The sequence below is a fragment of the Podarcis filfolensis genome (genome assembly GCF_964270895.1).
Source record: "Podarcis filfolensis genome assembly, chromosome: 1".
Lineage (NCBI taxonomy): Eukaryota > Metazoa > Chordata > Lepidosauria > Squamata > Lacertidae > Podarcis > Podarcis filfolensis.
Window position 1 is genome coordinate 132745614 of NC_139604.1, and position 25070 is coordinate 132770683.

The 25070-nt window shown below is 47.6% G+C and overlaps 1 protein-coding gene across 28 annotated transcripts in view; it reads left to right on the plus strand.

Annotated features, from left to right (window-relative positions):
• The window catches only part of NIN (ninein), a 134733-nt gene that overhangs the window by 43820 nt on the left and 65843 nt on the right, over window positions 1-25070 (plus strand). For all 28 annotated transcript variants that reach the window (XR_014546965.1, XR_014546966.1, XR_014546967.1 and 25 more), the window contains one exon: window positions 7848-8017. Coding sequence is in view for 22 of the 28 variants with exons in the window: in XM_083608849.1 (XP_083464975.1) it covers window positions 7848-8017 (170 nt within the window). In the remaining 6 variants the exon portion in view is untranslated. The remainder of the gene's footprint in view (window positions 1-7847; window positions 8018-25070) is intronic.

Genomic DNA, 25070 nt, shown 5'->3' on the forward strand with positions numbered 1-25070 from the left:
TACCTCTGGATGGGAATGCGATCCATTCCGGAGCCCCATTCGCATCCTGAAGCGAGCGTAAGACTCGACTGTGAGTGTGCGAGTCACGTTTCGCCGCTTTCGCGCATGCGTGTGATGTCATTTTGAGCGTCTGCACATGTGAGAGCGGCGAAGCCGGGAAGTAACGCGCTCCGTTACTTCCAGGTCACCACGGAGCGCAAGCCGAAAATATTTAAGCTGAAGCGTATTTATCACGAGTAGATTGCCAAAGAATGGATGCTATTGAATTCTGGTACTGGAGGAGACTCTTGAGAGTCCCACGGACTGCAAGAAAATCAAACTTATCCATTCTTAAGGAAATCAGCCCTGAGTGCTCACTGGAAGGACAGATCCTGAAGCTGAGGCTCCAAGACTTTGGCCACCTCATGAGAAGAGAAGACTCCCTGGAAAAGACCCTGATGTTGGAAAGATAGAGGCCTCAAGGAGAAGGGGACGACAGAGGACAAGATGGTGGGACAGTGTTCTCGAAGCTACAAACATGAGTCTGACCAAACTGCAGGAGGCAGTGGAAGACAGGAGTGCCTGGCGTGCTCTGGTCCAGGGGGTCACAAAGAGTCGGACACAACGACTAAACAACAACAACAACAACAAAAGGATAACATGCTATGTTAAAAAAAAGAAAGAAACACAAATTTGCCCCTTTGTGTCTTTTGACATTACAATCGTGCCATTTATTTAAAAATAAAGGAAAAAACACCTTAGCACCCTAAGGTGGGTGTGTATTTCAGAAGCACACACTCGCGGGCTTCAGAAATCGAGTCACTTTCAGGTTTTATTACAATCCGCCGGTCTACAGGTTTTGTTAAATAAATAATCAGAAATCAAGAGCGTCTCTATTCCACAGACACACATCCCCGCTCAAATCTGAGTTGTGTGTATATGTGCAAAGAAAGTCAATATGAGGTTTCTTTTCCCCCCTTGCAGAGAAACCTTGCATCTGATGTCGATACATAACAAAGCATAGCCCCTGGCAATGGCTGGTTGTGGGGGGGGGCGAGCAGTCGGCATGGCAGGGGGAGGCGGGCAGGTTACAGCTCTCCGCCTGCTGATTCCCTTCATTGAATGGAGTCAGCCGCAACATCTGCGGGATCCCCAGCAGCCCAGGGCCTCCGATATCCAGAGCGCTCCCCCCATTTTTTAATGGCTGCAGACTTTGGCTTGAGCCATAAAAAATGATGCATAGCCAACGGCAAGGAGGTTGCCTTCAATGGACCTCTCTTCTCTTCCTTCCAGACTTGCTCAGGAGGCTGAAGAGGCAAGAGGTTTGTGTGTGTGTAGAAAATGATCTTATTTATTTACTTAGCTGTTCGGTTCCAATTACGCATTGCTTTCTGTAAAATATCTCGAAGCGATCTTGCAGCAAAAAGCAACAGCGAGCGCCATTCCGTACGTCAACAAAACCAAAACCGCAATTTTGGAATCCACCCCAGATACAGACTGGAGGAGATAATTGTTTGTATTTATTGATATCTTCCTAAGGTTTCGCGCCCGTCCTTCACCGACGGACTGCAGCAATTAAAATCGAGGAAAAGAATTCCAAATGAAAGCAGTGCAGTAGAGGTTAAACAAAAGAGAAGCACTGGCCCTCACAAAAACCCCTTAATAAGGTGTGGGCATGGCTACCAGCTTGGATATTTTTTAAAAAGGGGATCAGGCAAGTTCATGAAGCCAGTGTTCATGTGGGCCAGTGTGATGTGGTGGTTAAGAGCCCCTTCACGTCTCCTCCTGCCAGGGCTGCCTGGGTGCCTGATGGGCGCGATCGGGGGCAGGGACGGGGCACCCCTCTCTGGCCATGTCACTGCCTGCACGCCCCCCTGTGGAGTCTGCGAGCGGAGCAGGGAAGTGCCCTGTGCGATCCCAGCGCCAAGCGAGGATGGCACAGCTGGCAAGCCACCTTATCTGCTTTCAGGCCCTCCTGTGGCGCAGACTTCCCTAGACAGGGGCAGGTAAGGGGCACCGGGCGCTTAGAACAAAGGTTCACTGGAGGCCATCTGGGCTGCGATCTGGGTGCCTCTTACTTATGTGCAGCGCTGAGCGCAAGTCAGACCACATGATGGAAAGGAGCCAGACCAAAGTCCCCCCCCCCTAAAAAACTCTGGGAAATGGAGGGGGCGTCGGAGAGATATTTGCACCACAGCACCGGTTATGCTTAAGACAGCCCTGTCTAAAGGCACAAGGAAATGCTATCAATGTGGTGTAGTGGTTAAGAGGGGTGGACTCGTAATCTGGGGAACCGGGTTCGCTTCCCCGCTCCTCCACATGCAGCTGCTGGGTGACTGAAATATACTCAGAGTCGCAAAGTGATTTCATGCTCTTTATTCAGCTCATAGTGGTGAGGAGGAATGAATGAAAGTCCCCTCAAAGCATCTGCTTTATATACATTATTTACACAATGGGCTGCACATGATTGGCTAATTCCGGAATTCTACTGTAAGCCAATCAGGTTGTGGATTCACTTCTATCTGGAGCATGATTGGGTGGTTCCTGCCAGCCAATCATACTGCTGCATTGTTCTAGGACCAATCAGACTGCTGCATTCTGAATCCTATTGTTCTAGGACCAATCAGACTGCTGCCTTTTGGATCCTATTGTTCTAGGACCAATCAGACTGCTGCAGTTTGGATCCTATTGTTCTAGGACCAATCAGACTGCTGCAGTTTGGATCCTATTCAACTCAGTACATAACAGTGACCTTGGGCCAGTCACACTTCTCTGAAGTCTCTCAGCCCCACTCACCTCACAGAGTGTTTGTTGTGGGGGAGGAAGGGAAAGGAGAATGTTAGCCACTTTGAGACTCCTTCGGGTAGTGATAAAGCAGGATATCAAATCCAAACTTCTTCTTCTTCTTCTTCTAAGAATACTAGCTATAGTGGCTGTGTTAGGAAGCAAGCTGCCTTGCATTATGAGTCAGGCCATTGGGCATAGCTCAGGGCTGTCTGCACTGACTGGCAGCCTCTCCCAGTGGTACCTGGAGATGTCGGGGATTGAACCTGGAAACTTTTGTATAATAATAATAATAATACTAAATAATAATAATAATAATTTATTTACACCAGGCTTCCTCAGCCTCGGCCCTCCAGATGTTTTGAGACTACAATTCCCGTCATCTCTGGCCACTGGTCCTGCTAGCTAGGGATCATGGGAGTTGTAGGCCAAAAAAGTCTGGAGGGCCGAGGTTGAGGAAGCCTGATTAATACCCCACCCATCTGGCTGGGTTTCCCCAGCCACTCTGGGCGGCTTCCAACAAAAGATTAAAAATACAGTCATCAGTCATCAAAAACTTCCCTAAACAGGGCTGCCTTCAGATGCCTTCTGAATGTCAGATAGTTGTTGTTCTCTTTGATATCTGGTGGGAGGGCGTTCCACAGGGCGGGCGCCACCACCGAGAAGGCCCTCTGCCTGGTTCCCTGTAACTTGGCTTCTCGCAGTGAGGGAACCGCCAGAAGGCCCTCAGCACTGAACCTCAGTGTCCGGGCTGAATGATGGGGGTGGAGACGCTCCTTCAGGTGTCCTGGACCGAGGCCATTTAGGGCTTTCAAGGTCAGCACCAACACTTTGAATTGTGCTCGGAAACGTACTATAAAATATATACGGAAATGTATAAAAGAGGGTGCTCCATCTGAGCCACAGCACTTGCCCTGCCCCCAGTTCTGCCACCACTGTCAACTCAAATGACATCATTCTTGCACTAGGCTCCTGCTTTCGGTTTTCACAGAGGTATCTGATTGGCCACTGGGAGAGCAGGATGCTGGACTACACGGGTCATTGGTCTGATCCAGCGCAAGATTTCTCCTTTTGCAGTTGACCACTTCAAATTGTAGAGCGGGGCTTCTGTGAGTCAGTGCTCTTCTGTGGGGAGCAACAGAGATGAGTGAAAGGAAGCCAGCGTGTCAGGGAGAATATAAGACTAGCAGGATTTTTCTCCCAGATAGATAGATAGATAGATAGATAGATAGATAGATAGGGACGCGGGTGGCGCTGTGGGTTAAACCACAGAGCCTAGGGCTTGCTGATCAGAAGGTTGGCGGTTCGAATTCCCGCGACGGGGTGAGCACCTGTTGCTCGATCCCAGCTCCTGCCAACCTAGCAGTTTGAAAGCACATCAAACTGCAAGTAGATAAATAGGTACCACTCCGGCGGGAAGGTAAACGGCGTTTCCGTGCGCTGCTCTGGTTTGCCAGAAGCGGCTTAATCATGCTGGCCACATGACCCGGAAGCTGTACGCCGGCTCCCTCAGCCAATAAAGCGAGATGAGCGCCGCAACCCCAGAGTCAGTCACACTGGACCTAATGGTCAGGGGGTCCCTTTACCTTTACTTTAGATAGATAGATAATTTATTACGGTCAGAGACCAGCTTATAAAACAATCCCTGAAGGAAAACAAACATTTAAAACAATGTACAACAATAAATTTGAAATTTATAAATGTGATAAGCGTAGAGACACTTAAACTTTAAGATGAGCTGCCGCAGAGAGATGACCCAGAGTCACCCATGGAAACGAGTTTGGGGATTTTCTTAACGAACTAGTTTGGGTCGGGGGATGGTCTGCACCTACAGATCTGTACACAGAATCTGGCGACCATCCGGGTCGTCTTCTGATCTTTGCCTAACAGGAAAAGGTCGAATTTTTGCTTTTCCGGGAGGTCAGCGAGCCTCACCAGCAGGGGATCAATGGTCTCACTATGTGCCTCTTCATAAAAGGGACATCTAAAGAACAAGTGCTCTGGGCTTCCTATCTCCCCCAATGAACAGATGCAAAGTCTCTGAGCATATGGGACTTTTTTAAAGGATCCTTCTAGGACCGGCGAGGGCAGATCCAAGCTTCCTCCCTGTCTTCTAGCGTTATCTGGAAATGTGCATGTATGTGTGGACTTTATGGAAGAGCATTCAGTCACCTGGCTTACTAGTCATACATGTGGCTTGCTAGCAGTACATGGGTAAAGGGATCTAGGAGTCTTAGTGGATCACAAGCTTGACATGAGTCCACAGTGTGATGCAGCAGCAAAAAAAGCTAATGCTATTCTAGGCTGCCTCAACAGAATTCTAGTGTCCAGATCAAGGGAAGTAACAGTCCCACTCTCTTCTGCCTTGGTCAGACCACACCTGGAGTCCTGTATCCAGTTCTAGGCGCCACAATTTAAGAAGGATGTTGACAAGCTGGGAGGTGTGTAGAGGAGGGAGAACAAGATGATCAAGGGTCTAGAAGCCAAGCCTTATGAGGAACAGTTGAAGGAGCTGGGTATGTTTAGCCTGGAGAAGAGACGACTGAGAAGAGAGATGATAGCCATCTTCAAATACAGTGGTACCTCAGGTTACATACGCTTCAGGTTACAGACTCCGCTAACCCAGAAATAGTGCTTCAGGTTAAGAACTTTGCTTCAGGATGAGAACAGAAATCATGCTCCAGCGGTGCGGCGGCAGCAGGAGGCCCCATTAGCTAAAGTGGTGCTTCAGGTTAAGAGCAGTTTCAGGTTAAGAACGGACCTCCGGAACGAATTAAGTACTTAACCCGAGGTACCACTGTATCTAGAGGCTGTCACATGGAAGATGGCACAGGCTTGTTTTTTCCTTCTCTGGAGGGCAGGACTCGAACCCATGGCTTCAAATTACGAGAAAGGAGATTCCGACTATTATTCTATGTGGACCCCCACTTGTAATCTGAATAGGTGCAGGCAAACTCATTCCTTCAATAGTTTGCGTTGCAGTCTCTTTAAAGTTGTTGTCACAAGGGGATTCTGGCATAGCTGAGCAGGACTTCCTTTGTTGCTTTAGCTGAAGAAAACCTGGGCTAGGTCTCGCGAGGAGGTCTGTTGTCACAGTGCCCTGGCAATTCCCCCCAGATCTCTCCTGGCACAGGACACACACACCATGGTGGGTTAGCTTCTCTCTGCTTTGGAGAAATCCAATTGCGCTTTGCTGTAATGAAATAACCCCCCACCCCCACCCCAATTTTTCAAGGCAAAGCAAGAAAATGAACGGGCCATAGAGAATCTACCAGAGCTAACATGGCAGAGAGATTCTGTAGGCTACCAATTGCCAGCAGCCCAGCTTTAATGGTGATGATAAGGTTTGCTTTTGTTCTTCTGGGTCTTATTTAATCAGGCTGTCTCGTTTCTGATTTTCCCTATCTGTGCACTTCATCGTATGGCTTTCATGTCCAGGCTCCAGCTGCAGGAAATCTTGTTAAAATTGCCTTGTTCAAACACCCGCACGCCAGCATGCGTTCCCCAGGGTTTGCAATATGCATGGATGGGGTGCAAGTCCGGGGAAGTCGGGGAGGGAGAGAGAGAGAGAGGATATCAAAGGGTTCCTGGTTCTGTGTATTTTATAATTCATTGCATAGCTAAGCTGGCGAATACATTTGCACTAACAAGCTCGGAGAGGGACTTTGTATAAAAGGGATTGCCACGGCGACACTGGAGGGTCTCTCAGGCTGGGCTTCCAAAGGATTTCTCGGAGTATTCTAATATGTGCCCCGTCTTTCTGTCTCCTCATCTCATGCTGCTGATTCCTTGCAATTTTACGATCGGTTTATTTTTCGCCCTTTTGCTCTTTGGAGAGGCCCCAGAATAAAACCATTCTTAAAAACATCAGATTTCAACAAAAAGCCTAGCGGGGAGGAAAGCAGGCTGTAGCCACAACGGCATGAAAGGCCAATAACAAGGTCTAAATAAAAACACCTTCGCCTGATGCCAAAAAGATGTTGGCTCTGGGGAGATGGTCACATTTCTCCCGCGGTTTCTAGCAAGAGAGGTCAGGCATACACTGGTGCAGAAAAGTAGCTTAGTTGGTCTAAGGGCTTGTTTGGTAAAGAGGAAATCCTGGGTTCAGATCCCAGTGGTGTCTGTTGGTTGGTTTGGGCTCAGTGTAGCCTTATTAGACTTTACCGATTGGTTGGGTGAGCGTTGATCCCGGACGGGAGGAAGGAAGTCAAATGACACCGAGGTCTGGTTCAGAAGAGGGAGTTTATTCTGCTCTCTGGATAGCAGAAGGCACTTGCGTGGTCAGCTCACAGCAAGTCCAAAGAAATGAGAAATTTCATGCAGTATATATATCCTCCAAGCACCCTCTCCCCCTTCCCCAGGAATCCAGCCACGAAAGCTTATACACGTAAGTTGACATCACAGATGTTCCTGTTCCTGTACTCTTAACCATAAAAGGGTTTCCTCTTCCTGTACTCTTGACCATAGAAGGGTGTTCCTGTTCCTGTATTCCTTATCTTGGGGTAAGAAGGTCACCAACTCTAAGAGCACTCCTGGCACCGTTCCCGGGGGGCTGACAAGGTCTGTGCGTCAGTGTGGTCAGGATGTAAGATAAGACCCAGGTGTGTCATCCCTGCTCTACTTTGGAACTGACAAGGCCATTCATTAGGAGTCACGGACTGATAAAGGAGAGAGCTTTGTTTATACAGCTGGGTTCCTGTTATACATTTGCTCAAGAGCTCAAGTTAATGTTTTTTAGCTAATGCACCCTTGGAGAAGGAAAAATGGGATTTTGTGGCCCGTTTCAGACTGACTGCACAGTCAGATTTTAGATTTGGGAAACCCATTCCTTCAGCAGAAGTTGCACGATTCAGTTCCTGGCATCTTCAGGTACGACTGGGAATGTCTGCTGCCTGCAGCCCTGGAGAGCAACTGCCAGTCCGTGCCTGCAATACTGAACTAAGTGGACCCAATGGCTTGACACAGTATAGGGCAGCTTCCTCTGTTCCCAGAGGAATAAGAAAACTCTTGCATCCCTCCCAGGGCAGGGGGATCTCTTCTTGGAGAGATTACTTAACGTCTCGGATTCCGTTTCTTGCTTGCAGATTCTTCCCCAGAAGCCCAACCCAAATACATCAAAGGTGGGAAGCGCTATGGAAGGCGATCTCTGCCGGAGTTTCAGAAATCCGTGGAGGACTTTGCGGAGGTGACAGTGATCGAGCCTCTGAATGAGGAAGCCCAGCCATCTTGCATCTCCAGCAATGACTGCGAGGAGGTAAAGGATTTTAATAGCAACCTTGGTGGATAAAAAGGGTCGAGATGGGAGCTCAGATTGAAAGAGGGAGTGTGTGTGTGTGTGTCCCTGTGTGCATTTAAGGTAATTTATGGTCTCCAATTGTTGTGTCAAGTTTATCACCCTGTTGACAGAACTATATTTAAACCCCCTGGAGACCTACCTCTTTATATGGTGGTTTGCTTGTTTCTGACATGATTGGACTTGAGCAAAAGCATATAGAAGAGGCTGCCTCACTAGGGGAATCATATAATTGTAGTGTTGGAAGGGACCCTAAGGGCCATCTAGTCCAACCCCCTGTAATGCAGGGAGGCCTCAGAATTACTCCTGACAAGCATGTGTGAAACCAGTTGTTTTTGTTTTTATTTATTTATTGAATTTATATACCGTCCTATACCTGGAAGTCTCAAGGAGGTTCACAAAAAAGATCACAATATATAAAATCAGAATAAAAACAATAACCCAATAATACACACACACACACACACACACACACACACGCAAAAAAGAGCCACATTTTAAAAGGGTATAGGATGTCCATCAGGTCAACCAAAGGCCTGGTTAAAAAGGAACATTTTTGCCTGGCGCCTAAAGCTGTATAATGAAGGCGCCAGGCGAACTTCCCTGGGGAGAGCATCCCACAGACGGGGAGCCACTGCAGAGAAGGCCCCGTTCTCGTGTTCCCACCCTCCGGACCTCTTAAGGAGGAGGCACACGAAGGAGGGCCTCAGAAGATAATCTCAGGGTCCGGGTAGGTTCATATGGAAAGAGGCGGTCCTTGAGTTCCCAAGTTCTGTAGCTTTTTTCTGCACACCAGATGTCTGTGTTGGAGAACTGACCTTGCAAAAGTGCTGTCATATTTCAATCAATCCTCCCCCCCCCCATTTGCCCCGGTGTTGGTCCTGATGGGATAAGGCAGGCTCAGAAATTTCAGAACCATGGAGAGCTCCAACTGAGCAAGTTGCTCCAACAAAGGCCTCTGCTTGTCCCACCTCCTGTCTGTCTGTCAGGCTCCGCGATCCTTGGCTCCAAGGCCTCCCACCCCTGTACTTCTTACACTGCTACACCAGTGAGATGCTTTGGGAGGCATCTGCTTCCCCAAGATCGGAGGAAGGTGCCCACGAGAGTCCTGGTTCTCACCCTGGCAGTGTGGGAGATGGTTCTGTGGACTCCTGTCTGTCCGCTCCAGGCTCTGTGACCTCCTGAACTCCAAGAGCCTCAGCCTGATCCTCGGCCGGTGACTGAAGCCTCCGACTCTGTGTCTTGCTTGCTGCTGGACTCTGGACTCACGACACCGTCCCATGTGCCCACTGCGCCCTCTCTTGATGAGTGACAACCTTGCTTAGTGACTCCACAGCGGGAGGCTTCTAGGCCAAAGGGGGCACCTTCAGCCCTGGCATGTGAGCAGGATGCTGCATTCCCCAGAATTGTTACAATATCTGCTCACTGCCAGGATCTTCAAAAAGCAAACACCCTGTGCTCTCGGCTGCTGATTTTGCTTTCCACAGTGCAGTCATTTGTGTGTGTGTTCCCTCTTGCATGCTGATACCTCGTCCCCTTTCCCACCGCTGTGTGGTCCCAAGTCTTTCACCTTGTTGCCATCTTCCAGTCCCCCACGACAGATCTTGTGTTGCTCAACAGTTTTGAATCTTGTCTGCAGAGGTCCCTTTTTAACAAAGGGCAGAAATAATAATAATTTATTCTTTGTATCCCGCCCATCTGGCTGGGTTTCCCCAGCCACTCTGGGCGGCTTCCAACAAAAATTAAATATACATCGAAATGTCACACTTTAAAACCTTCACTGAACAGGGCTGCCTTCAGATGTTTTCTAAATGTCAGGTAGTTGTCTATCTCTTTGGGAGGGTGTTCCATGGGGCAGGCGTCACTACCAAGATGGCCCTCTTCCTGGTTCCCTGTAGCTTTGCTTCTCGTAGTGAGGGAACTGCCAGAAGGCCCTCAGCACTGGACCTCAGTGTCCAGGCAGAATGATGGGGGTGGAGATGCTCCTTCAGGTACACTGGGCTGAGGCCGTTTAGGGCTTTCAAGGTCAACACAGAAAGGTCTGTTGTTGATGTTTGCTCAAAGAGCTGGGTCTTCCCCATCATGTTACAGTCAGTTTTTCTTCCTAACACCCAAGTAAAATGCCAGCTGTCATGACAAGTGGCAGGAACACAAGAAAGGCCTGCTAGATCACGCCAATGGCCCACCAAGTCCAGCCTCCTGTTGTCAGGAGTGCATGCAGGAGCCAGGCCCCGTGACCAGTAGGACTTTGCAGGACTGGGGCCTTCCTAAGTTTGTTCAGAAGAGGCAAGGTGCAGCCACACAGGTGAGGCCGCTTGGTAACTCACAGCACCTGGTGGCAAGAGCTGGGAAGGGATATAAGGTCAGCATTTCCCTTTGGCTCTTTGCCATAGCAACATGCTTCCTGCCGTGCGCATTCTGAGCTGAGCAGCAGAGCTGCTGTTGGAAGAGCAGAAACGGCTTGAGGATCTGAGAAAGCAGAAATACATTCTCCAGTCTTTGGAGCAGTTCAGCAGGTATCTCTTCATCATAGCTGTCCATCTTTGGGGCCAGGGGGAACCTTTGCAAACCAGAGGAACTGTGGTGGATGCCACGTGTGAGCTGCAGCCACCCCCTCCACAGATCTAACCCGAACCCGAACCCCTGCCAAAAAATCTCCCCCCACTATGTGAGTAAAGTTGGCAAAAAGAGATTTCTCTTGGGTAAAGTAGCTCATGTGTTTGTTTACTGAGATGCTAGGACAAGAAAAGGGGTGTGATTGCGCCTGGGGGCTGGAGGGTGTTCCGAACAGATTGACACATTTAGACCATGTTGGCTGGGCTGAGAGTCCCAGCTTCTGAATCAGTGAAAGCTGGTAATTGAGTTGTGGATGGGACTGGCCTTGGTGCCTGATAAGAAGGTGTCGTTTTGATGAGGGGGAGGAGATTTCTTCCAACTCCCTCAGGATGGCCTGATAAGCGCTGGTGCACGAGAGCAATCGCTGGAAATAAATGTGGTGTGAGATCACTGGCCTGGATAGCTTTGCTGGAAAGTGGAGCAGAGGACAGGTGTCCCACAAGCCATGTGCCTTGCTGATGAACATGCGAGCGGAATCGCATTTGCACATGCATGTAACTACTTGATGTTGCAGGCTCCAGGGGATTTGCTTGCAGGTGTGAGCAAGCCTTGAGCATTCTCTGACCTTGAGTTGACACCTCTTTATGACTTTCGTTTCATTGGGCTAATTTCATTGGACTGTCAATGCCTTGACACAAAGGGCGTTGAAGAAACAACACAATCCCTTTTAAAACTGGTGCAGCTGAAAATAAAGGGCTGTTAACATCATTGCTGCGCCCAAGGCATTTTCTCTCTCTTTTATGGACTTAAATTTCTATACCACTTAATTGCAACCATCTCTAAGTGGTATAGTTTAGATTTAGGTCAGGGGTTTAGATTTAGGATTGAAGTTGTTCAGCTTTTTTAAGGATTTTACCCCAGGAAATAAACTGCCACAGGGGCTGGATTAAACCAACCGGCGGGCCGGATTAGGACCCCGAAATAGACTTTGGACATGCCTGATTTAGGTAGTGGCTTCTCTCCCTCCCTCCCTCTCCCCCCCCCCATCTATCCATCTATTGGGAGACATTCTGCACAGAAACATGTTTGTACCTTTAAGAACAGTTTTCTGCAAGGTCTGGGCTGATTGGGTACAGCTGGCCATGACTACAAAAGGAGAAAAGCTGCAGTCTGAACTCTGCCTGCAGGAAAAACACCCACAAGCTTTGCTGTGTGTTGTTTTGAAATAAAGTCCTTATTTAATTTGGTTTTACACCGGTCTCATGGTGTCGGTCTTCTGTCATCTGCCACCAGAGGAAAATCCCCCTCTAACACTATTATCTATCTATCTATAGCACTATTATCTATCTATCAATCTCAACTCACCAAAATCCAGTCCTGAACACGGTTGGGTTGTGAGACCCCCATATCTCAGCTAGTCTTTGGGCCTTCAGATGAGAGATGAGTTGTGACCAAGTGGTCTTTGAGTCTTTCCAACACTGGGGGGTCTCCATCGCACTCTTTCTGCTTCCATGAAGATTTGTTCTTGCCCAGTGCAAATCTCCCCCTGCATGCACACCCTCCTCAAATCTGATCTGGAAGATTTGGGGAACCCACAGAACAGATTTCGGAGTCGCGTGGGGAGAGAAGGGGAGGAAGTTCTACTGCGCAAGTGTGAATCCTGGCATTGATGGCGCGAGTTATTTAGCACTCCATCGGGCGCAGCCCACTGACTCCCCCTCTGCGCTCCTCCAGTTTGGCATATTCCTTCCCCTCCGAAGTTGATCTTGTGTAAGCGGCCTTTACCAACCAGCGGGGTCTCTGAACAAGCCCTTGTGAAACTGGGTGAACAAGCCGGTTCTTACAGCTGTGCCCTCGATAATGGATTTTCTTCCCAACACGGAGAGACTAATCCATCTCCCCGGCAGGCCCCGTGGACTGCGCTGACCTTGGAATTAATGGTGAGACGCCTCCCAGAGGGATGCTCAGGCTGGGAGCCTTGCGCTCTGAATTTTATTCCTCTCTATTAGTTGTAAAAATGGGTGTAAAAGGTTAGTCAATTAACAAGGCCAGTCAATTAAGGGAATTGGTTGGTGGCCCTGTTCCTTCCCTAACCCCAGCAGGCTGGTGCCAAGCGATTCCCCCTTTCGCCCGGCAAGGATTTATTAAGTGCCTAATGAGATCTCATCAATACGTCGTCGAAAGGTCCCTCTGTTTCTTCCTCCCAAAATTTCATTTGGCAGTTTTTAGACAAAGCAGCTGGAAATGTGCTGATCCCCCTTCTGTGAGTGATGGAGGATTGGCAAAGATAAGCACCCTTTGGAGGAGAGAGTCTGTTGTGAACTGCCTGTTATTATTATTATTATTATTATTATTATTATTATTATTATTATTATTTTGTACCCCGCCCATCTGAATAGGTTTCCCCAGCCACTCTGGGTAGCTTCCAACAAATATAAAAGCATAACAAAACACAGAACATTTAGAACATTCCTATACAGGGTTGCCTTCCAATGTCTTCTAAAAGTTGTATAGTTATTTATCTCCTTGTCATCTGATGGGAGAGCATTCCATGGGGTTCTAATAATCAGTCTATTTAGCAATATGCAGGTAGGTGCTGTCTCCAGAATTTGGGTGAGCAGGTCCTTGGGGAGAGATGTCATTGAGAAGGAAAGGGCCGCATCTCAGTGTTGGAGCAGCTGCTCTGCATGTAGAAGGTTGTAGACCATCCTTAGCATCTTCAGGTAGGACAGGGATTTCAGCAAGGCATTTGACAAGGTGCCCCATGATATTCTTGTAAAGAAGCTGGTAAAATGCGGTCTTGACTATGCTACCACTCAGTGGATTTGTAACTGGCTGACTGACCGAACCCAAAGGGTGCTCATCAATGGTTCCTCTTCATCCTGGAGAAGAGTGACTAGTGGGGTGCCACAGGGTTCTGTCTTGGGCCCGGTCTTATTCAACATCTTTATCAACGACTTGGATGATGGACTCAAGGGCATCCTGATCAAATTTGCAGATGACACCAAACTGGGAGGGGTGGCTAACACCCCAGAGGACAGGATCACACTTCAAAACGACCTTGACAGATTAGAGAACTGGGCCAAAACAAACAAGATGAATTTTAACAGGGAGAAATGTAAAGTATTGCACTTGGGCAAAAAAAATGAGAGGCACAAATACAAGATGGGTGACACCTGGCTTGAGAGCAGTACATGTGAAAAGGATCTAGGAGTCTTGGTTGACCACAAACTTGACATGAGCCAACAGTGTGACGCGGCAGCTAAAAAAGCCAATGCAATTCTGGGCTGCATCAATAGGAGTATAGCATCTAGATCAAGGGAAGTAATAGTGCCACTGTATTCTGCTCTGGTCAGACCTCACCTGGAGTACTGTGTCCAGTTCTGGGCACCACAGTTCAAGAAGGACACTGACAAACTGGAACGTGTCCAGAGGAGGGCAACCAAAATGGTCAAAGGCCTGGAAACGATGCCTTATGAGGAACGGCTAAGGGAGCTGGGCATGTTTAGCCTGGAGAAGAGGAGGTTAAGGGGTGATATGATAGCCATGTTCAAATATCTAAAAGGATGTCACATAGAGGAGGGAGAAAGGTTGTTTTCTGCTGCTCCAGAGAAGCGGACACGGAGCAATGGATCCAAACTACAAGAAAGAAGATTCCACCTAAACATTAGGAAGAACTTCCTGACAGTAAGAGCTGTTTGACAGTGGAATTTGCTGCCAAGGAGTGTGGTGGAGTCTCCTTCTTTGGAGGTCTTTAAGCAGAGGCTTGACAACCATATGTCAGGAGTGCTCTGATGGTGTTTCCTGCTTGGCAGGGGGTTGGACTCGATGGCCCTTGTGGTCTCTTCCAACTCTAGGATTCTATGATTCTAGGGAGGGATACCTGTCTGAAATCCCGGGAAACTTCTGCCAGTTGGTGTAGACAGTAGTGAGCTACATGGACCAATGATCTGACTTGGTGTGAGGCAACATTAGGGTTTCAAAAAGTGAAAATCCGGATTTTTTGCAAGATCTCAAAAAAATATATGAGCTATTTTTTAAAGGAAATTCACCCAAAAATCAACACTGGGTTGCCATATGACTAAGTTTTCCCAAGCATTTTTACTGATTTTTGAAAATTCTGCCCAGACGCTATTTCCGACGGACGAATCTCAGATATGTCAGGGAAATTCTGGACTTATGGCAGTTCTAGCCAACATCCATATTAAGGGACATCATGGACAGGCCAATGGCGATGTAGCTACTTCCCAAACAAAGGTCTCCCTTGCCCAACTGGTGTGCAGAAAGAACCACATCACCGGCCCTGCCTGTATAGATTCTTCAAACCCATAATGCCGCGCTACCAGGGCTGGCTCAATATATTTTGCTGCCTGAGGCAGAATCAGGAATAGCAGCCCTCGTTCCTCCATCCTGGGGATTAGGATCCAAGACTAGCCAGGTTAATTTGGCCCCTGAGGCAGGAATCCCACAAGAACATCTCCTTGTCCCTAAAAGTAAACATGGAATAGAAACAAATAAGTGTCCGTTCATGACACCAGAAATCTTAGTCTAATGGTAGGGCCGGCTCTGCCATGAAAGCAGATCTGACATTACTATGGGAGTTAAGGTTTACCCTAGCTGGAGTAAGCTGTCTGGAAAGGGTGGAAGTTGCAGAGCTCCTCTAAAGTAGGTGTGGGGGACCCTCAGACCATGGGCCAGCTACTGCCAGCAACTAGATTTCATTCGTCATTCTGGGGGCCCCCAAACACTGCAGTTGTGTGGGGAACAGAAGAAAAAGAAGAAACAAGCCGAGAAGAAAAAAGACCTTGGCATTGGTCAGTTGCGGGTCCTTCTTCTGCAAGAAGACCAAAGCAGAAAGGGAAGTTTCACAGCAGAGAGGTAGAGTTGTATTCTTTGCAAATTGTATGCAGTTTTGGGGAGGCAATTGGACGTTGAAGCTTGAGGTCTAACGTTGATGTTGGCCAGTTGGTAGCTTCTGTGAATCCTCGCGAGTCCTTTGCGAATGCGATGCACTTTTGAATATCCACCAGCTATGAAAAATGACTTCATTCATAGGATGTTTCCAAGTAGACAAGTCCAAAATGCCTTGGGGAATGGATTAATTAAGCAGGCGGGTTTTCCTTTCACTTGGGAACTCTCCACTTGCCCATCCATAGTAGTATTGTTCAATTTCTTTCTCAGCATTTTACTACAGTCGTTGGGTGCCCTAGGAACGGTTTAACCATTGGATATACTCACATTGGGAACACCCCAATATTTCCCCTGTTTTGGGGGGGTCTCCACGCTGGGACGCGGGTGGCGCTGTGGTCTAAACCACCAAGCCTCTTGGGCTTGCCGATCGGAAGGTCGGCGGTTTGAATCCTCACAATGGGTTGAGCTCCCGTTGCTCTGTCCTAGCTGCTGCCAACCTAGCAGTTCGAAAGCACACCAGTGCGAGTAGATAAATAGGTACCGCTCGGGTGGGACAGTAAACGGAGTTTCCATGCGCTGCTCTGGTTTCTCCAGAGTGGCTTAGTCCTGCTGGCCACATGACCCGGAAAAAGTGTCTGTGGACAAACACCAGCTCCCTCGGCCAGAAAAGCGAGATGAGTGCCGCAACCCCAGAGTCGTTCACGACTGGACTTAACTGAAGGGGTCCTTTACCTTTTTTAAAAAATGCTGGCTTTAATTGCAAAAAGAGAGCAGACCCCTAATCCCCTCATGCCAGGGCAAAACAGAACAGCCTCCGATTTTGAAGTCCGCTCTTTTCTGTTCCCTCTTGACATTATTAGCAGCTGTTCTGAACCGTCGCTCACTTTTTCCTTCTCCCAAGATGCAGGATTATTTTCTGGGCTCTGTGCATGCTCAGCTTAGAAAAATAAAGCGAAATTCCTTGCCAAGAAAACAACATTCTGCAGTACATGGAAGCAATGCTCGTTAAGCAAATATTTGCATATGTTTGCTTATTTCTGATATTGACTCTGGATCCATGTGCAGTGGTAAAAAGGTAAAGGGACCCCTGACCCTTAGGTCCAGTTGTGGCCGACTCTGGGGTTGCAGTGCTCATCTCGCTTTATTGGCCGAGGGAGCCGGCGTACAGCTTCCGGGTCATGTGGCCAGCATGACTAAGCCGCTTCTGGCGAACCAGAGCAGCGCACAGAAACGCCGTTTACCTTCCTGCCAGAGTGGTACCTATTTATCTGCTTGCACTTTGACATTTTTTGAACTGCTAGGTTGGCAGGAGCAGGGACCGAGCAATGGGAGCTCACCCCGTCGTGGGGATTCGAACTGCCAACTTTCTGATCGGCAAGTCCTAGGCTCTGTGGTTTAACCCACAGCGCCACCCGTGTCCCTGATGTGCAGTGGTGCTCTACCACAATTCCTTATCGTTTCCATTCCTCTGGCATAGAGAAAGATGCTGTCTCTGAATGGGAAGGTTAGCTGTGTTCTGCCTCCTCTATTGTGCCTCAAAATATCAGTTGCTGAGAAGTGTGTGTTGTGTTCGAATCCTGCTTCCAGGCTTCCCACAGGCATCTGATTGGCCATTGTCAGAACGGTTTGCTGGACTAGATGGGCCACTCGCCTGATCCAGCAGCCTCTTCTTACATTGAAGGTTTTATTTGAAGGTGTTAACTTGTCTTTATGGGATGGGTGGGGCAGCCAGAGTGTGACTTGCTAGGCACCAGTGGCAACTAAGGGGTGTTCACATGTTCCGTTCGAGTGTATAATCCAAGTACACAATAGTTGAGCTGTACACTTGTACGCTTATTCACATGTAATGTTCTCTTTTCCCTATACAGTCGTACCTTGGTTTTCGAACAGCTTGGTTCTCGAACGTTTTGGCTCCCGAACGCCGCAAACCCGGAAGTGGCTGTTCCAGTTTGTGAACTATTTTTGGAAGCCAAATGTCTGACAGGGATTCCGATTGGCTGCAGGACCTTCCTGCAGCCAATCAGAAGCGGCGCTTTGGTTTCCAAACATTTTGGAAGCCAAACAGACTTCCGGAACGGATTCTGTTCAACGTCCAAGGTACGACTGTATAATTTTTATTGAATTTCCAAATTTTTACAAATTAAATAGTTACATTGTTTCATGCAGTGACTTCCTATCCCCACAGTGTTTGTATTCAAACTAATTTCTACTGAAGAAGTGTGTATGCACACGAAAGCTTATACCCAGAACAAACTTAGTTGGTCTCTAAGGTGCTACTGGACAATTTTCTTATTTTTTTATTTATTTCGACTGCGTCAGACCAACACAGCTACCTACCTGAATCTATTTTCTACTTTGTTAAATATTGAATTCTCATCTATTACCAATATCCCTCGATTGCAATTACTTTATCATTTTTCTTCCGCTGTTCCTATCTCGAATCCTGCCCGCAATTTCACTTGTTTGCAGTGCTTTTCCAAATAGTCCATAAAGGCCTCCATCCTTCTATAAAAAGTTCAACATTTTGATCTCTTAATATTGCTGCTGTTGGCATGTAATGTTCAAAGGGCTTCATACCTCTTGTACACAATACTGAGCTGAACACATCAAGAATTCCACAGTCTTTCACACGGACGCTTGTAGATGTGTAGAAACAGCTTGTACCTGGGTCCAGTGTAATGTGTGAACAAAGCCATAGGCCTGCTCCAGGAAGCGGGGATTGGCTGATTAATCTCCCAGACTTCCATCCTGATGACTCCACCTTCACGATTATATCCAACCTGTGCCACATACGGCCTCCAGGAGCAAAGCATTTTCTAGACCTGGGTACCACACTCTTCTGTCGTTTGTGGTAGCCATGCAGCGATGGTGGTCCTAGGGAGAATGTCCCCTCCATAGGACACGGAAATGTTACTTCACTTTCAAAACAGCCTCCAGTCTCCCCTTTATCACATACACAGCCCAGCAAGACAATGACAAAAATCCACCAGCAACATACAAATCAATATGGCTTGTTGTTGTTTAGTCGTTTAGTCGTGTCTGACTCTTCGTGACCCCCTGGACCAGAGCACGCCAGGCACTCCTGTCTTCCACTGCCTCCCGCAGTTTGGTCAAACTCATGCTGGTAGCTTCGAGAACACTGTCCCACTATCTCGTCCTCTGTCGTCCCCTTCTCCTTCTGCCCTTCATCTTTCCCAACATCAGGGTCTTTTCCAGGGAGTCTTCTCTTCTCATGAGGTGGCCAAAGTCTTGGAGCCTCAGCTTGCGGATCTGTCCTTCCAGTGAGCACTCAGGGCTGATTTCCTTAAGAATGGATCGGTTTGATCTTCTTGCAGTCCATGGGACTCTCAAGAGTCTCCTCCAGCAGCACAATTCAAAAGCATCCATTCTTCGGCGATCAGCCTTCTTTATGGTCCAGCTATCACTTCCATACATCACTACTGGGAAAACCAGAGCTTTAACTATACGGACCTTTGTCGGCAAGGTGATGTCTCTGCTTTTTAAGATGCTGTCTATATGGCTAACCTGATCCCAAACACCCAATCACCCCACTCACACATGAAAACAAAGATCACCACAGCCAACCACAAACAAACAACCACACCCTAGGCCAACCCCAACCTCTCTCACCACCAAAGAAACACAAGTGAATAGCAGACAACCTACACAAGCGACATTGACACAAAACTCCACATATATCAAGCAAAATAGAAACATTGCCACCCGACCCCAACCCCACTCACATTTTCCTCCCTTCACCTCTTTCCCCCTTTTCTTCCTAATGTCTCAACAAATGAAACTGATCTGTAAAAAATGTTACTTGAAAAAAGAGAGAGAGAGATTGCACATGCTTTTGTAAACCAAGAAATGCTTTAATAATAATTAAAAAAAAAACAGCCTCCAGTCTTAAGAGGATGTGCTGCATGCCACCTTCTGGATGGGCCAGGCTATGCAGTAGCACAGCTGATAAGAAGGCAAGAGCTGGATGCAAAGTCAATGTAGCCCAGTGTTCTGACTCCCAACAGTGGTCAGCCTCCAGGAATGATACAAGAGCTGCTGCTCTTTAACGCCAGCATTCACGGACTCTAATTCTGGAAGGTTGATGTGACTGATGCGTGTAGATGGAACGTATAATAAGCTACTGGGCCTGGTCAAATGTGGTGGTAATGAATTCTGTACGTGTTTTTATACAGTGGTACCCCAGGTTACATACGCTTCAGGTTACAGACTCCGCTAACCCAGAAATAGTACCTTGGGTTAAGAACTTTGCTTCAGGATGAGAACAGAAATTGTGCTCCGGTGGCGCGGTGGCAGCAGGAGGTCCCATTAGCTAAAGTGGTGTTTCAGGTTAAGTATGGACCTCTGGAACGAATTAAGTACTTAACCTGACGTACCACTGTACTGCCTGAAAACCAACCGGCGTGCAGTTCCACAGATAAGCTTCAGCAGTCGGGGAGAGGGAGGTGGAACCAGGCTGAGACGTTGAAAGCAAGCCATGAACATTTTGCAACCCAGCCTGCCAAGCACTGCCCTGGGACCAACATATGCTGCTCTGCGCCCCGCACTCCCAAGGACTTGATGTGAAGTTCCCGGTTTTTCTGGGGGTTGAAAATGGCGAGCCTTAAATGTTGATCCAGTCAAATAAAGTCCCCCTTTTCCCCACAAAAGGAGAACGCTGTGATCCAAAAAGGCCAATGTGCATCAGTGAAGATTCACTGAGTACAGTGGTACCTTGGTTTAAGAACAGCTTAGTTTATCAACGCTGCAAACCCAGAAGTAGGTGTTTTGGTTTGTGAACTTTGTCTTGGAAGCAGAACATGTTGAGTGTGTTTCATTTATAAATTGAGTCCCCCGCTGCTTTGAGAAAGCACGCCTTGGTTTAAGAACGCTTTGGTTTAACAACGGACTTCTGGAATGGATTAAGTTCGTAAACCGAGGTACCACTGTATTGTTGTTATTATTTAATGTTAAATACTAAGTTAAATAAACTTATTCATATATTTTTTAAAAAGCTAAAGTGGTGTGCAACATAGAATATATGAAACAAAGACAATAAATCAATATAAAGCCATAAAACAGGATACCAAATCCCCAAAGTATGGCACTGGTTCTGTTGCAGTGAAAGAATGTTGTAAGAAATCAATATTTTAGTGTGGCAACACCCAGATTTTGGAGCTCCTTACCTACTGAAATAACTATACCCTTTTTCGTGTTTGCTTGAAACTTCTTCTTGTTGTTGTTGCAAGCTTTCCACACCTATAGAATTCTGGCATGTCTTCCAATCACTTTCGCTCGCTCCTGATTTCAGTTTTTACATACTTGCTTTCAGCTTTCTCTTACCGGTCATTTTAACGTCGGCAGGTTTCTTTGTAAGCCACTTAGAGGTTTTATTGCAAGCAAGCAGCATCTAAGGGCTGCCATGAAAAAACAAACAAACCAAAGCAAATTTGCACAGTCCAGCAAGAGGAACAGCCCAGCGCACGTGCCTTCGGGCCTGCCACTCGAACCCATAACCGGGCTCTTGATTTATCGCAGGGCCTCCCCCCCAAAAAATCTTGTGTGTTTGTGCTGCAAGACAAAGCCCGTTGGGGGGAGCTCCCCAGCCCCACCCCGGCCGCTTTTAAATGACAATATATATTCCTGGAGAGAAGAAAAGGTCCGTCTTCCGGCAGCAGATGGCCGGGTGGGAGCCGGGAGGGCGAGGAGATTTCTCTGGGCGAGAATGCAGATGCTTCCACGGGTCTTGAGCCTGGTCATTGTGCAACTTGGGGGCCATCTGTTCTCCAAGGCAGCGAGGGCTGGGCTGGGCGTCTATCGGAATAATGCGCTCCTGGAATCCAGGGCGGCTGAGCTAGTAATGTGCGTGACCTTCATCCAGCTGCAGAAGAACAGCCATCTGGGCCAGGATACCTGGAGTGACAACGGAGCCCCTTTTGTCTCCCGGCCGACGGCTTGCCTTCTGGGGCGCCATTTTGGGGGTGGCTTGACCTCTCGCCTCATTTGCCTCCTCTTCACAATGGGCTCTTGTCTTGAGCCTGGGCTATGGTAATGAGGATGTGTGTGTGTGTGTGTGTGTGTGGAGCTAAGCCAGCCGAGGAGGTTGGTGTCTGTATACAATGGGGGGCCCTTAATCTGAGCGGGTTTAGAGGGGATGCTTGCAGAAGCAACTGGAGTGCCATTGGGAGAGCTTTGATGGCCAGCTTTGCTCCTGGCAATTGGCCGTCAGAATTAAACCAAAGTGAAATTACACACTTCATTTGAATAGGAAGCGGTGCTTACAGCAGTACATTAAAAGTATAGTAAGTTGCCCCTCTTGTGACTGTTGCCTAATGTGACTATTAAATTGCATGTTGTGTTAGAATTGTTCAAAGCCAAGCTTGTAATAATATATCTATGCAAATATTGTGAATTTTAAAAATTAGAAATTTGAGGGGAGTGATTAATTTGGACGTTCCTGGAAGAAATTGAAATTAGTGCCTACGCAGCTGTGTTCCGCACTATTGACTGCAGATCAGATTGGTGAACCATTGCCTTTTACTGCTCCAGCCCAATGAGGCATTTATTTTGTAGTTCTTGTATGGGAAAAGCTTGAGAACTGGGGTTTTCATTAAAACAATGTCATTCAAATAAATAAATAAATAAGAATTAAACCGAAGTTGGCAGGTGCTCACAGAATCTTCCTGCAGGTTCTGGATTTTCGGAATGTTTTTGCGGGGTTTTTTGAGAATGGCCTTTTTTGTGGTAGGGGGCGGAGAAACGTTGTGCAGAAAGGCCTCACAGGTTTTTTTGTATTTATCCCCTGGTCCCCCCCCTCCAATTCTCCTTAAAACTTTTGTGACTGCTTGTAAGGTGTATTATTATTATTATTATTATTATTATTATTATTATTATTATTATTAATTATTATTATTATTAGTCTCCGCTGTGTTCCCTTTCCCTAAACCTTCAACAGTTGCATCCTCCTAAGGTTAGAGGACAAAGAATCTTATCTAGGGAGAGAATTCTAAGAAACTGGGCTACACCCCACAGGGTTTATTTGGAAAGATACTATAGCATTTGTAATAAAAATGAGACATATACAGTCATACCTCGGGTTAAAGTAGCTTCGGGTTGAGCATTTTCCGGTTGCACTCTGCGGCGACCCGGAAGTAACGGAACGTGGTACTTCTGGGTTTCGCCGCTCGCGCATGCACAAATGCTCAAAATGATGTCACACGCATGCGCAGACACAGCGAATCGTGACCTGCGCATGCGCAGACACTCAAAATTACATCACACGCATGCGCAGACACAGCGAATCGTGACCCGTGCAGATGCTCAAAATGACGTCACACGCATGCACAGACACCGTGAATCGCGTCCCGTGCACGCGCAGAGGCGGGTTGCGTTCGCTTCAGGAAGCAAACAGGGCTTCGGAACAGATCCCGTTCGCATCCAGAGGTACCACTGTATATATGCACACACTGTGATCATACATTTATATGCACACTCTTTCAGAAATTGTTGCTTGTGAAACCATTTTAATTGGTTTGCTGAGAGGCACAGCATCTATTTTCCATGCAAAACGTCCCTGCTTCAATTCACATCATTCACAGTGTAGACAGTCCTGAGCTAGACGGACTGGGTGGTCTGACTCTGTGTACGGCAGCTTCCTAAGTTCCTTGTTATGCATTGCTACTATTGCAAATCCATATAAACCATACCCAGCCATGTATATACACATATATTTCAGAACAGCACCTTAGAAGCAACTGCTGTAGGAGAAAACCAGCTGAATCATCTGCTCTCTTGAGAAGAAGAGGAGTTTGGATTTGATATCCCGCTTTATCACTACCCTAAGGAGTCTCAAAGCAGCTAACAATCTCCTTTCCCTTCCTCCCCCACAACAAACACTCTGTGAGGTGAGTGGGGCTGAGAGACTTCAGAGAAGTGTGACTGGCCCAAGGTCACCCAGCAGCTGCATGTGGAGGAGCGGGGAATCGAACCCAGTTCACCAGATTACGAGTCTACCGCTCTTAACCACTACACCACGCTGGCTCTTGACACACCCACATATTTTTGCGCATTGTGCGCACCTGTGTGACTTCCAGCCCATACCCTTCGACTGTTCCCATGTGGGAAGGTGCAACCATTGCCTGCCATCTCCCTATGCATACAAGTTGCCATCGCAGGCAGAATTTGAACCTGGTGTCACTGCTCAGGGGCCCAGCTGTGCCGCCCAGGAAGTGCGCATATTCTGCAACTCTTTGCAAACATGCTGCTGCTGTGTTCTGTCTAGGCTGGAGAAATGGATGGTTGAATCCAGAGGCTGCCAGTCCCTTTTGGGCTTGTGGAAACCTCTGGATTTTTGAGTGAGTGCTATGGATGCGACTCCACTTCTGGCTGCTTCTCTCGCTTCTTCCATGAGCACAGCCATGATTTTTTAAATTGGGAGATTTCCCCCAAAGAGGATATTACAGAGGGCAGGCTTCTGCTAGGGCGGCAGAACCTCAGTTAATTATTTTTAACATTTTTCAATACTTGAGGATTTGAGGGGCAGCTGCCCCCCTTGGCTACTCCCATGCTCCTTCCCCAGTGAATTCTTCCCCCACCAGAAAAAGCATATACATGTAAGGTAAAGGGTAAAGGGACCCCTGACCATTAGGTCCAGTTGTGGCTGACTCTGGGGTTGCGGCGCTCATCTCACTTTATTGGCCGAGGGAGCCGGCGTACAGCTTCTGGGTCATGTGGCCAGCATGACTAAGTCGCTTGTGGCGAACCAGAGCAGCGCACGGAAACGCCGTTTACCTTCCTGCCAGAGCGGTACCTATTTATCTACTTGCACTTTGACATGATTTCAAACTGCTAGGTTGGCAGGAGCAGGGACCGAGCAATGGGAGCTCACCCTGTTGTGGGGATTCGAACCGCCGACCTTCTGATCGACAAGTCCTAGGCTCAGTGGTTTAACCCACAGCGCCACCCGTGTCCCTATATACATGTACATCCCCCTTTTTCAAGCAATCTTGTGAAAGATGGAGCCAGCAGAATTAATTTGAGCCTTTTCCAAGGAGAAAAATGTATCCATGTTCACTGAAGGATGCTATGGGGTCCCAGATACCACGCTGGGCAACCCCATATTAAAGGATTTGTTTGTTCTGAACCACAGTGGACAAGGCCATACGCAAGCTTCTCTCTGTGTGTGATCATTTTTACTCCCAGTTTCACCTTGTTTGTGAAATGCAAAGCAAATGTCCCTCTTTCCTTTTTGTCTGGTGCCAGAAAGAGTTGCCTGCATTCTTCCTTTCTGCATTCCAGCCTCTTTTTTTTATCATCACAGGTCATTTGAGGAAAACGAGAAACCAGTTTTCCCTAATTCCTTAATTCCGCTGCCTCTAAAGTAGAGCAGGCTGATTGACACAATGTTTAACAAATCTTTAGGCTGCTTAAAAAAATTATTATTAGGATTCTTTGTGAACTCGGTTGGCCAAATCAGCCCCCAGTTTCTGCGCTCAAATCTGTGACCTTGGAGAGAGCGTGTTTGGTTTTTTTGCAAAACCCTCTGTGCATT